The 13,484-nt window shown below is 42.6% G+C and overlaps 1 protein-coding gene across 2 annotated transcripts in view; it reads right to left on the bottom strand.

Annotated features, from left to right (window-relative positions):
- Positions 1–13,484, bottom strand: part of RTN1 (reticulon 1) — a 276,022-nt gene that overhangs the window by 142,039 nt on the left and 120,499 nt on the right. For both annotated transcript variants that reach the window (XM_032135112.2, XM_032135113.2), the window contains exon 2: positions 8,140–8,913. In XM_032135112.2, coding sequence (XP_031991003.1) covers positions 8,140–8,913 — 774 coding nt within the window. The remainder of the gene's footprint in view (positions 1–8,139; positions 8,914–13,484) is intronic.

The raw sequence follows: 13,484 nt of genomic DNA, 5'->3' as shown, positions 1-13,484 counted from the left end.
AAAACACATGAAGAAATGCTCATCATCACTGGCCATCAGAGAAATGCAAATCAAAACCACAGTGAGATACCATCTCACACCAGTTAGAATGGCCATCATTAAAAAATTAGGAAACAACAGGTGCTGGAGAGGATGTGGAGAAATAGGAACACTTTTATACTGTTGGTGGGACTGTAAACTAGTTCAACCATTGTGGAAGTCAGTGTGGCGATTCCTCAGGGATCTCGAACTAGAAATACCATTTAACCCAGCCATCCCATTACTGGGTATATACCCAAAGGAGTATAAATCATGCTGCTATAAAGACACATGCACACGTATGTTTATTGCGGCACTATTCACAATAGCAAAGACTTGGAACCAACCCAAATGTCCAACAACAATAGACTGGATTAAGAAAATGTGGCACATATACACCATGGAATACTATGCAGCCATAAACAATGATGAGTTCATGTCCTTTGTAGGGACATGGATGAAACTGGAAAACATCATTCTCAGTAAACTATCGCAAGGACAAAAAACCAAACACCGCATGTTCTCACTCACAGGTGGGAATTGAACAATGAGAACTCATGGACACAGGAAGGGGAACATCACATTCCGGGTACTGTTGTGGGGTGGGGGGTGGGGGGGGCGGGGACAGCATTAGGAGATATACCTAATGCTAAATGACGAGCTAATGGGTGCAGGAAATCAACATGGCACATGGATACATATGTAACAAACCTGCACATTGTGCACATGTACCCTAAAACCTAAAGTATAATAAAAAAAAAAAAAGAACTTAAACAATTTACAAGAAAAAAAGAAACAACCTCATTAAAAATCGGGCAAAGGACATGAACAGACACTTCTCAAAAGAAGATATACATGCAGACAACAAACATGAATAAAAGCTCAACAGCACTTACAATTAGATAAATGTAAATCAAAACTACAATGAAGTACAGTCTTACAAAAGTCAGAGTGGCTATTACCAAAAAGTCAAAAAACAACAAATGCTGGCAAGGTTGTGGAGAAAAAGGAATGCTTTTACACTGTTCGTGGAAGTGTAAATGAGTTCAACCATTGTGGAAAACAGTGTGGTGATTCCTCAAAGACCTAGAGGCAGAAACACAATTTGGCCCAGCAATCCCATTACTGGGTATATACCCAAAGGAATAGGAATCATCCTATCATAAAGATACAGGCACACGTGTGTTTATTGCAGCACTATTTACAGTAGCAAAGACATGGAGCCAACCCAAATGCTCATCAATGATAGACTGGATAAAGAAAATGTGGTACATACACCATGGAATACTATGCATCCATAAAAAGGAACAGGATCATGTTCTTTGCAGGGACATGGATGGAGCTGGAGGCCATTATCCTTAGCAAACTAATGCAGGAACAGAAAACCAAATACCACATGTTCTCACTTATGAGTGGGAACTGAATGATAAGAACACATGGACATATTGAGGGGGAGCAACACACACTGGGGCCTGTCGGAGGGTGAAGGGGGAGGAGGGACAGCATCAGAAAGAAGAGCTAATGGATGCTGGGCTTAACTCCTAAGTGATGGAATGATCTGTGCAGCAAAACACGACGGCACATGTTTACCTATATAAAAACCTGCACATCCTGCACATGTACCCCTGAGCTTAAAAGAAAAAAAAAGTCAGTCTTTTATAAGGCAGGCATTAGTGGATCCTGGAAGGGTTAGGATGAGCTTAAAAGGGACAGAAGGCCAGGTGCAGTGGCTCACGCCTGTAATCCCAGCACTTTGGGATGCCAAGGTGGGCAGATCACCTGAGGCCAGGAGTTCGGGGAGACCAGCCTGTCCAACATGGTGAAACCCCATCTCTACTAAAAATACAAAAATTAGCCGGGCGTGGTGGCGGGCACATATAATCCCAGCTACTCAGGAGGCTGAGGCATGGGAATTGCTTGAACCCGGGAGGCTGAGGTTGCAGTAAGCCGAGATCATGCCACTGCACTCCAGCCTGGGCAACAGAGCGAGACTCTGTCTCAAAAAAAAAAAAAAAAAAAAAAAAAAAGGGAGGGAGGGAAGTAGAAGGAGTATAACCCATTAACAGGATAGTGCAATTGTTGAATTATGACAACTGGAGGTAGGGTGTGAATTGTAGTGGCCATAGGATAGAAAGAGGAGAAAAATAGAAGAGAAGAAAGAGAAATCATTGACTTTGGGTTTGATTCATGTGGTGAGTGGGAAAAAGAGGGGTTTCAAAAGCTACTCAGAAACGGTGAGCCTGAGTGAATAAAATGAACAGGGGAACAATGAGCTTGTTTGAGGGGACAGGGAAGAAAATTCTTATCTTGGATGGTTCTTCCCCTTCTGAGGCACACATCCTTCTGATTTCACACGTAGAGGCCTCTCTGTCTAACCACCCAAACTGCTAGGACTGAGGAAACTCCTGCTTGCACAATATTCCGGAGAGGCCACATGGCAAAGCAGCCCACCCTTGTGCCAGCTGACCTGATGCTGTGTTGTTCGGGAGACAGGCTGGTGCCCACTCATTCTGCACAACTGGGAGCCCCTAGGCAGCCTTGTATTTGCTTGTGTGATGATTTAATTAATCATTGCCCTTTCACCCTTTCCCACTCTCCCTGACCCCAGACTGACAGCGCCTTGGGAGCAAAGTACAGCCAAGTTGTGTTTGTTCATTATCATATCCTTGTACCCAGCACAGTGCCTGGCACACAGGAGGCACGCAATAAATAGCACTTATGTGAGAGCCAGCTCAAATTTTTACAACAGTGGCCCTTATTCAAGTGTGTAGCTCAAAACTGCCCTCAGAAATTCTGCCTTAGTAGAAGTAGGTCTGGATATAACTCCATATGTGATTCTAACATCACCTCCAGTTAGGGCTCGCAGATTTAGGAAATAAAAATACAGGACACTCAGTTACATTTGTCTCTCAGCTAAACAATGAAATTTTTTTTTTAGTATAGGTATGCCCTAAGAAATATCTGTGTTTTATCTGGGAATTCTACCTCCAGTTGAAAACTACTATGTTAGTGCATTCAGAAAAAGAAGGCCCAGGGTCTTGCTCTATTTACTCAAGAGTAAGGATGATTCCAGACAGCTGCAGGGTGGGGGAGAAAAGGGTCTGAGGAGTTCCATCTTGAGCAAGTGAAGGTGCTACCTTAAAAATAACCCACCCTTACCATGAGTCAAAAGGGACTTGTAGCTCCTATAGATACTTCCCTATGTCCTTAAGGGAAACTAAAACTTTAACAAAATGCTAGGAGTAATTAGGGAAAATTTTAGAATAAAACAGAAGTTTCCGTATCTTTGCTTAAAATTTCAACAATTTCAAAGGCCCTCTAAGATACTGGTTATTATGTATCAAGACTGACACTGCAAAGCTAGAAACAGTCACCTGAAATCATCAGATAAAATACGAAAATTGAGAGATAAGAAAGGCACCCCAGGGTGATGTGTTTGCTGCTGATGATAATTATGATGATATAATTGAGAGGGATAAAAGGAAAGGTGAACATGGGCTATTTTAGTAAGTTGCAGACACCAGTGTCCAACTGTGAATGACGCTGCTATTAGGACTCCCTTTGTTCCTGGCTCATTCTCCACGCAGCATCCGGAAGCATCAACTGAAAACCCAAGTCTGATACTGCCACACTTCCTTTCCTTCCCCCTACTCCAGCCAAGCCAGTCTTCCAGCTGCTCCTGGAACAGAGAAGACATTCCCAGCTCAGGGCCTCAGCCTGGCCTCACTTCCTCAGATAGCTACATGACTTGCTCCCTCACTCCATTCAGTCTCTGCTCAGGCTGTTACCTCGAATAAGCCTCTCCTCACCCCCGCCGCCACCAAGCTCTTACACTTTGCCCTGCTGTATTTTTCTTCATAACCATTATAACTACCTGATATTATATTATATATTTGGTTATTTGTGTGTATGCCTTCTCAACTAGATTGTAAGCTCCATGAAGCCAGGATTTTCTTGTGAGGCACCACTCACTCGTGAATCCTGGCAGTAATGGAACAATGCCTGATGTGGAGTAAATGGTCAACACATATTTCTTAAATAAATAGATGAATGAATAAGTGATGTCACTTCTCAGCTTAAAACCCTCCAATGGCTTCCAATTACATTTGGAACAAATCCAAACTCCTTCCCCACGATCTCGGCCCTGCCTATCTGTCCAATGGTGTTCTCTGCCCCACTTCCCTCTTCCTCCCCTGCATCATCAACCCCCTTTCAGTTCTCATATAATACAGACTCAGGCCCTGTGCATTTGCTATTCCCCCATACCTGAGGTCCCTCCTAGCCTCTCTCTGAACTGTGGGCTCCTTCTGCTCATTCAGATTTCAGTTCATGTGTCATCTCCTCAGAGGGGCAGTCCTTGGCCCCCTCACACCCAACCCTCTATCACTCTTTCTAGTGCTCACACTATGAAATTACACTGTTTATTTATGGGTTTGTTTTTTATTGCCTGTTTCCTCTGACTAGCAGGTAAGCTCTGCAAGGGTAGGGACCTTGTACATCTTATTTACTACAATGTCTCAGTGGCCAGTGCATGTCTGATGTATAGAAGTCACTCTAAATATTTTTTGAACAAAAGAATGAATTTTAAAAATGGGTAGGAGAATCATAGATCCCATCAATGCAAGGAAATAGCAGCGGTAGTTTTCAAATTTAAGTTGATTTACTTTTAATTGCTCATTTCTTCTTGAGGGAAACTGGGGTGTTTTAAGGATGACTTCCTGATTATTGTTCTTTTTGAGGCTAATAGCTCACATAACACCCAGGACCATCATAATATGCCTCTTGGTGTTTGTGTCAGAAACAATGTGGTGCTCCTGGTCAATGTCTGGTGCATCAGGGCATTTATTATGTTTTCCTAAATTGCTTCACTTTTTTCATGACTGATCTTGGCTTAAAAGAGACTTCCAGTATTTCAGCTGTAAGAATTCTCACCTCTCCACCTCAGTGTATATTATTTAGTGAAAATAGCTAAGTATGTTGGAGAACGTTACAAAATGGAATAATCTATTGGAATTGGGAGAAATATAAATATATTAGACACCTTGCTTAAACATCAGCATCTGTGGCTAAAACTAACCCAAATTAGAATTTCTCTTCAGTTATTCTCCAGATTTGATGATTTCCTTATTTATTAAACAATGATAAACTGAACTCTTTTTTGCTTAACTTGCTTTCTTTTTCCTCAGTTTCTATGTAGAATTATGTGCAATTCTCAATTTTTGTTTTATCTGTTGTTACTGGAAGTGGCAGAGTGACCCAAGACTCAACAGATGTAATAAAGTCCATATCCTCTACTGTCTATGGGCACAGTGTCACATGGTGCCAGGGGTCACAAGAAGATGGGAAGGGGGTCAGAAACCTCGCAGGATAAAAAGGGCAGGGAGAAAGGCTTCAACAAGAAGCTGATTCTTTCTGTTAATTTCATTCATATCTGTTGTCATATGACTCTGGTATTTTGATGTGGGATGTATGGAGAGAGGAGCTGAACAAGGAGAGAATGTGTAATGGGCCATTTTCTCTTTCCTGAATATGCCTTGCTTAGAATGTTTATTTGATTGCAGCTGCAGAGACAATCATTGTCCTAACCCCATACTGTCAAGTGGGCAACCCAACATCGTAAAACTCCAACATCATGTGAGCCAGATCTGCCTTTGTTTTCTCTTGAACCTTCTCCAGAACCCAATCGGGCCATGGCTACTTAAAAATGGAAATTCCCTAAAAATTAATGGACCCTTTGTCAAGCCTTTGCAAACTGTAATTTTTACATGAAGCATGTGCCCTGTAAGTAGACCTATACGTGCTAGGGCATTTCCCTATTCCTGAGGACTGGCTGAAGTTCTTGTGGACTGACTACTGGACAACCCAGGAGCTCTGTAAAACACAGCTTGACTATATTAACTTACATCTTCAGAACATCAAGTATCTTTATGGCAGGAAATAATAAAAGAGTTTTACTATGCATTGCCAGAAAGAGTACAAGGAAGCTTGGAAACTCGGATATGTTCTGACCTCATATTTTAGGCAGGGGCAAGTGGTATCTAATCCACCTGGAGCCTTGGTTTTCTGATTTGTCATTACTACCCAAATCTCAATTTACATCTTAAGTGAAGTTCACTGGGCCCTCACAACTCCATGTCCATGCAGCTCCTCAGACTGGAAGGGCACCCTTCCCTTCACCTCTTTGTTTCCTCCTGTTCCTCTGAGAGTCACCTGTGGTCCCAGTTCACTTGGGGAGACGCTGGACTCCAGGGCTCCTCAGCACCGTACATTTCCCTTTCTCAGGACACCAAGCACACTGGATTGGGACTGTTTCCTTGGTCATCTGGCCCCCTGGAGGCAGGGACTGGTTTTTGTTTGTTTTTTATTTTTCGTTAATTCCCCATCAGTCATGCCTCATAGAGTACCCAACCAAAAGAAAGTATGTAGAAAGTGTTTGTTGAGTGAATGAGTGAATTTGAAAATCAGGGACTTGGCTCAGTGAATCTTTAAGACCCTTGGAGTTTTACGGTTGAATGAGTCTGAAGGAACTTTGGGGAGAAGGAATTGATGCTAAAATCTACAGGGAAAGAAGATAGGAGGAACTTTCATTAATTCTGTTCTATTCCAACACTTGGATTTGTACTACACCATCAGGGTTTAGAGCAGTCGCTCCTCCTCTACAGGCTTTGGTTCCACTTTCAGAGTTTACTAGAAGCTCTTTCGCCTGAGATGCATACCAAAGCTCTTTGGGATATGGGAGAATGCCAGTCACCAGGGGCAGGGGAAGGTTTGAGGACCTCTCACTGTCCTCTTCATCTCGATACCTCATGGACATTTGAGAGAGGTGGAGATGCAAAGGCTGGAGAGAAGAGAGTGCCTCCCTGGCCTTTAGCCAGGGGTATAAGAGGCCCGCTTTGTGTTTGAGAAAATACACATGAGTGCTGTTTAATATCCTGCCTTGAGTCACCGAAGGAGAATGTTCAAGTTAAAAAAGACCATAGCCTAATCAAGTCTAAACTTTAAAAATTTTAATGAAGTATATCTTTTGGTTTCAAAAATAAAATTATATGCAGAACTTCAATAAACTAGAGATACAAAATGACAGTGTTGAGATTGAAAGGGGAAGGGAGGAGTTTGCTTTGTTTAGGTTTCCTCTTCCTGTCTGTGCCATCCCTAAAAGATCCAGAAGTCCACCTTTTCCTTCCCTTTAAGTGTACAGACTTAGAGCTAGAGACAGGAATGTTAAATGCCCCAGCCAAGGTGCTTCTGGCAGTCTAGAGAGAACAGCCAGTGTGCTCTCCTCATAATGTCTCCAAGAGACCTGTGCTATAGTTTGAATGTCCCTTCCAAAACTCGTGTTTAAACTTAATACCCAATGTGGCAGTATGGAGAGGTGGAGCCTTTGAGAGGCTATGGACTACGAACTATTCAACTATGAAGGTTCTGCCTTCATGAATGGTGATCCCACTCATGGATTAATGGATTAAAGAGCTAACAGATTAATGGATTATCATGGAAATGTGACTAGTGGCTTTATAAGAAGAAGAAGAGAGACTTGAGCATAGCATGTTAGCATGCTCAGCCCCCTCACCATGTTATACCCTGCACCCACTTGGGACCCTTCAGGGAGTCCCCACTAGCAAGCCAGAAAGCTTTTACCAGATGTGCCCCTTTGACCTTAGACTTCCCAGCTTTCAGAACTGTTAAGAAATAAATTTTGTTTCTTATACATTACTTTGTGTCAGGTATTCTGTGATAAGCAACATAAAACAGACTAAGACAACCCAGATCCTAGCCGAAAGCTAACTGAGAAGCAGACAGTACTGAATTCTCTGCTCTGGACAGTAGGGCTGCATGAGGATTTTAATGTTTCCAGTATATCATCCTAACATCTCCCCTCAAATAAAGAAAAAAAAATTTTACAAAGAAAACCCAAGAGAAATCCAAGATTGCAACCTTTGTACAATCAGCAACAAATTGAAAACCTTGAATATTAACTAAATTAGTTAAACTAAAGGAAATTTAAGGGGCCCAGATAGTAAAGTATGTTGAATGAAAATTGTCATTCCTTAATATTTGTTTTAGGGATTGAGATTTCCATATGCTTGGTTTTCCTAAGTCAAGCAATAACAGGGCTTTTACCTGTTCCAGAAGATGGAGGGGTGATAGATCCTGGGCTGTCATCTTCAGGCTCTGAGACAGTGACAGTGGGGACTGTGTCAGGACTTGGCTTTAGACATATATCTTGCTTCTCAGGGGTCTTCTCTTGGGTAGTGGTTTCATCAGAAGGTTCTGTTTCTGTCAGTGTGATTTTGACAGGGGTGGTGATCTGAGGAGCCCTGTGCTGTTCTTCAGAGAGATCATCTATGTATGGAGCAAATGTGGATTCTTCCAGTAAATGGTCCTTGATGATTTTTCCCTCCACAGGAGCTGGTTTGTCAGGTTCACGGACTCCTTCAGGTTTAATTGAGATGTCAGTGTCCTTATTCTTAAAATCCAAGTCTTTATCTTCCAACTCGGGGTGATGTTGTTCTTGGTGCTTCACCTCCTCGGGTCTGGTTATGTCAATGTATTTATAGGCCTCTGCTTTCATCTGGTCCAAAGGGTCTGCTAAGATCTTGTTCACTTCGGTGGACTCTGCAGGAGTCATCTCTATTCCAGAATCAGAACTAAATAAGCCACGAGACTCTATCCCAGGCACATCTGGTAAGGAGGGGCCGGGTGTACCCAGCTCCTCAGGGCTCTCTGAAATGGTGACGTGGCCATTTTCCTTCTGAAGAATTCCAGTGAAATATGTAGAATCCTCCTGAGGTGGATAGCAGATGTCAGAAATGAGAGATGTGTAACACGATCCTTCCCCATCTTTTGATGTTGTTGAGAAGGTGTGGTCCATGGCACTGGAAACACCTGCCACACCTATGAATCAAAGCAGCAGCAGACAGTGAGTGGGTGCTTGGTGTCAGCTCTCTCTCCTGTCTAACCCACCACCCACCCCTGCCTGGTGAAGACATGACATCCTTTCTTCTTAAGGCCTCGGAGTTCCCTCGGAGCTCCCTCAGAGCACCAGCATGTTAAATTTCGTCATCTCCCCGATAGTCCATACTTCTGGTATTTTTCTAGTAACAGACCCCAGAGGCTCACATAAACTGCCAGGACCAGATAAGTTGGGGACAGATCCTATAAGACTAGGAAATTTATTTTCAACATCTACCACCTCAACACACAGTGACTTGATCTCAGTATTATTTAAAAGAAACCCTCTTTGTATATAAAGTATTAACAGCTCTTTAAGTAGAGGTGGAAATTAGGCTACCTCAGGATTGTAACTGCAACAATAGGATAGCTGACTGGGTACAGGAGCTGCTCTTGGAGATTCAATGGCTTGGAGGAGCCTCAAAGGACCCACTTGTCCAGCCCTTTCATTCATGGACTCCTGATCCATCCAGTCTCTTTTTTAAGGTCCTCAGAGAAAGGACCTCCTAGCTTTGGGCCTCATTCCAATGTCATATCACCCTAATGGTGTGCTTCCCTGTTTATTTCTTCAGTTTTCCCCCTTGTTTTGTTTCCCTCCTCTTTTACTCCCCTACTGCCCATTCATTGCCATCCAGTGATATTCAAAGTGACCCACTGGGAATTCCTTCATTCCACTGGTGGTGCTAAGGGTAAGACAGGTTTCCAAGTTTGAGTCTATAGAGTATTTTCACCCAGCTCTAATTCTACTAATACACCAGCCAAAATATTCATTAATAGTGGGCATAGGCCAGGTGCGGTGGCTCATGCCTATAATCTCAGCACTTTGGGAGGCCAAGGCAGGCAGATCTCCTGAGGTCGGGAGTTCGTAGACCAGCCTGACAACATGGAGAAACTCCATCTCTACTAAAAACACAAAATTAGCCAGGCGTGTTGGCACATGCCTGTAATCCCAGCGACTCAGGAGGCTGAGGCAGGAGAATCACTTGAACCCAGGAGGAGGAGGTTGCGGTAAGCCGAGATTGAGCCATTGCACTCCAGCCTGGGCAAAAAGAGCAAAACTCCATCTAAAAAAAAAAAAAAAAAAAAAAAAGTGAGCATAAAAGGAAAACCCTCCGCTGTTTTACTTTGCTGTAAAATTCTACCAGAAGGTATGAAAACCAACATTTATTGAGGCGTCACTATATGCTGAGCAGTGGGATTTTTAATCTAATTTTTACAATTGTATAAATTAAGTCCCACACTCTCTACATCTACAAACACATTACACACACACATATACACAAACACACACACAGCAGGTACAATATCAAAGGTCTTAAGACACACCTGAAGAATAGACTAGAGCAACAACTCATATAAAAGTAATCAAAACAGTGGCAGTAACAAGTCAATAGCTAACATGTGAGTGCTTGCTATGTGTCAGGCATTGTTCTAAACTTTTCATTAATATCGACTCATTTCATAACCAAAGCAATCCTAGAAGGTTGGCAATATTGTTAGGCTCATTTTACAGATGAGGAAACTGAGAAACAAAGGGGTTAAATAACTCACCTAAGATCTTACAGGCAGTAAGTGGTAGAACCAGGATTCACACCCAAGTAACATAGAGGCCAAGAAACCTTCCCTAATGCCCTTTGCCCCAGTTAAGTCAGTCTGTGAGGTTGTTTTTTTTTTTTTTTTTTCAGGTAATGTTACCCAGCATTATTACAAACAAACTTAACTTTTGTCTTTTCCTAGCTTTCTTTTTGGTTGCACAAGCTATTGTTTCTCTATGGGCAGTGGAAAAGCACAAAGGCTCTTCGCCGTTCTAGCACTTTCCTGCCTCAGCACCTTTGCACTAGCTGTTTCCTTTTCTTGGAACTCTCTTCTCCTAGATACCTATATACCTAATTCTCTCACCCCCAAGTCTTTGCTCAAATGTCACCATCTTAAGAAAAATGACCCTAACCCTCCATCTCAAACTGCAACTTGCCTTCCCCTCCCCATTTCTGCCAATCCTATTCTCCGCTACGCTTCTCTGATTTTTCTTTTTCCCGTATCTCTTATCTCCTTCTTAAATACTGTATAGTTAACATGTTTTTAATGCATCGATTGTCTCCTCTTGCTAGGTAAGCTCACACACACAGCATAGTAAGCTCCACCAGGGCAGGAATTTCTGACTATTTTGCTCACCAATATAGGCACCTAAAACAGGGCCTGATGAATAATAGGTACTCAATACATATTTGCAAAATAAGGAAAAGTGATTTTTTTGGGGGGCGGAGGACAGAGTCTCACTCTGTCGCCCAGGCTGGAGTGCAGTGGAGCGATCTTGGCTCACAGCAACCTCTGCCTCCCAGATTCAAGCAATTTTCTTGCCTCAGCCTCCCGAGTAGCTGGGATCACAGGCATGTGCCACCACACTCAGCTGATTTTTGTATTTTAGTAGAGACAGGGTTTTGTCATTTTGGCCAGATGGTCTCGAACTCCTAACCTCAGGTGATCCTCCCACCATGGCCTCCCCAGTGCTGGGATTACAGGCGTGAGCCACCACACCGGGCCATATATATATATATATGGCCATGGGTGCACACACACCTTTATCCTGAAGAATTATTAAAGCTTCTTTCATTATATGGGCTCAGCTTATATGTAGATCTCATTGGAGGCAGGGAAATCAACCTGAGATATATATTTCACTACAGATATTTGGATCCTAGGATTCCCTACCAGTTATTTGGAACTATTTGCAGGTGTTAATAAGTAATTATTCACCAGAAAGTGAGGAGAGGAGGGGTTTGTCCATGTAAATGAATAGTCTGGAGAGGTGGGGAGTGAGAAAGGGAATCTGGAGAAGACATAGTAGGTGGTTTATTGGGTTTCCAAGGCTGTGTCTCAGTCATTATCATCCAAATTTCACTCAATTCCCCCACTGCAGAGGCCACCACAAGGCTCCTGGCCCTGATTACCTATACTTGGCATGTTGCATATCCCTCTAGACCACTGTCTCCTACCACCAGGGTTATCTCACTAAACAAAAGTGTCACTTGCACAGTGCCCAGCCCCTGGGCTCTGCATTGCCTTGCTGGATAATCCTTAAACTCTGTAGCCTGGCATTTGAGACGATGTGAATTCCACCTGGTCACAGCCCTGTTGCCACCATTCCTCTCACCCTCCACTCCAGGCATACAAAGCCCTTCACAGTCTCACACTCACTTGACCAGCTTTTCTAGCCCTGTCTTCCACTTTCTAATTCAAATTCTAAGCTCCACTAATATAAACTACCCAACACTTTTTCAACACTGGATCCTTCCAACCTCCACATCCAAACCTCTGCCCTTCAATCTCAAGCCATTAAACATAAGGAGCTTTAAATGTCACCATCTCCATGATTAATTTGCTGACTGTCTTAGTCCATTTAGGCGGTTGCAACAAAAAGACTATAAATTATGTAGATTATAGACAACAGAAATTTACTCTTGGAGGTTCAGGATCAAAGTGCCAGTGGATTTAGTGTCTGGTGAGGGCCCACTTCCTACATGGCCATCTTTTTGCTGTAACTTCACATGGTAGAAAGGGTGAGGGATTCTCTCTGGGGCCATTTTTATAAGGTCACTAATCCCATTCATGAGAGCTCTGCCCTTGTAGCTTAATCACCTCCCAAAGGCCTGACTCCAAATATCATTGCCTTGGGGGTTAGGATTTCAATATTTGAATTTTGAGGGGGGTGGTAAACAAACATTCAGATCACAGCACTGACCAATGCCTGCAGGACCTGATCCCATCCTATTGTCTCCCTCTTCATTCTCATAGCACTTAATTTATACTGCTCATGTAGCATGTATGACATACAGCTTATATATGTCCATGTTACCTTCTTCTAACCTGTCAGCTCCTGGAGTTTGATGCTTGTCTGGCACACTACATTGCACTTGGTAAGCATCCAATTCAAAATGAACATAAATAAATGAACTGTTCAATCAATCCATTAATGAGTGGGCTTATTCTGTGCAGGCACTGAGAACAAGCTACGACTAATTAATGCAAATTACAAAGAGGACATTTTAAATCTCTCATGCAAAAAACAGCCTAAAATGTGAGTTATCCAACAATGAAATAGAGCAAGAGTATTCTCAGAATAAAAGTATTCTGATCATGGTAGACACAGGCAGAGAGAGACCTAGTGTTGTCTAGACAGAAACAAGTACTTTGTAGAAAGCTGGATGAGACAACTGCAGAATTCCCTTCCAACTTTCCATGATTTTTATACTAATTGGCTACCACTGTAGTGTGACACAACTTTCCTTTTTACTTATTGCTTTCCTGTGTAACAGAATCAACATAATTTCCCCCAAGGTGATGCCTTTGAGAACAGGGGCTTCTCAGATGTACAGTAATAATTGAGGGAACAGAATCTAAATGACATCTATATTATTCTATAAATAAAATATTATTAGAGAGGCTATAAATAGAATCAACAATTGGGAAGAAGTCCCATTCCTACCCTACCAGCTCTGTCTTGCTCAGAAAACCCA

This window comes from Hylobates moloch, unplaced genomic scaffold (assembly GCF_009828535.3).
Source record: "Hylobates moloch isolate HMO894 unplaced genomic scaffold, HMol_V3 SCAFFOLD_16, whole genome shotgun sequence".
NCBI classification, from domain to species: domain Eukaryota; kingdom Metazoa; phylum Chordata; class Mammalia; order Primates; family Hylobatidae; genus Hylobates; species Hylobates moloch.
Note: the sequence above shows the minus strand (reverse complement) of the source record. Positions and strands in the feature narration are given on the sequence as shown.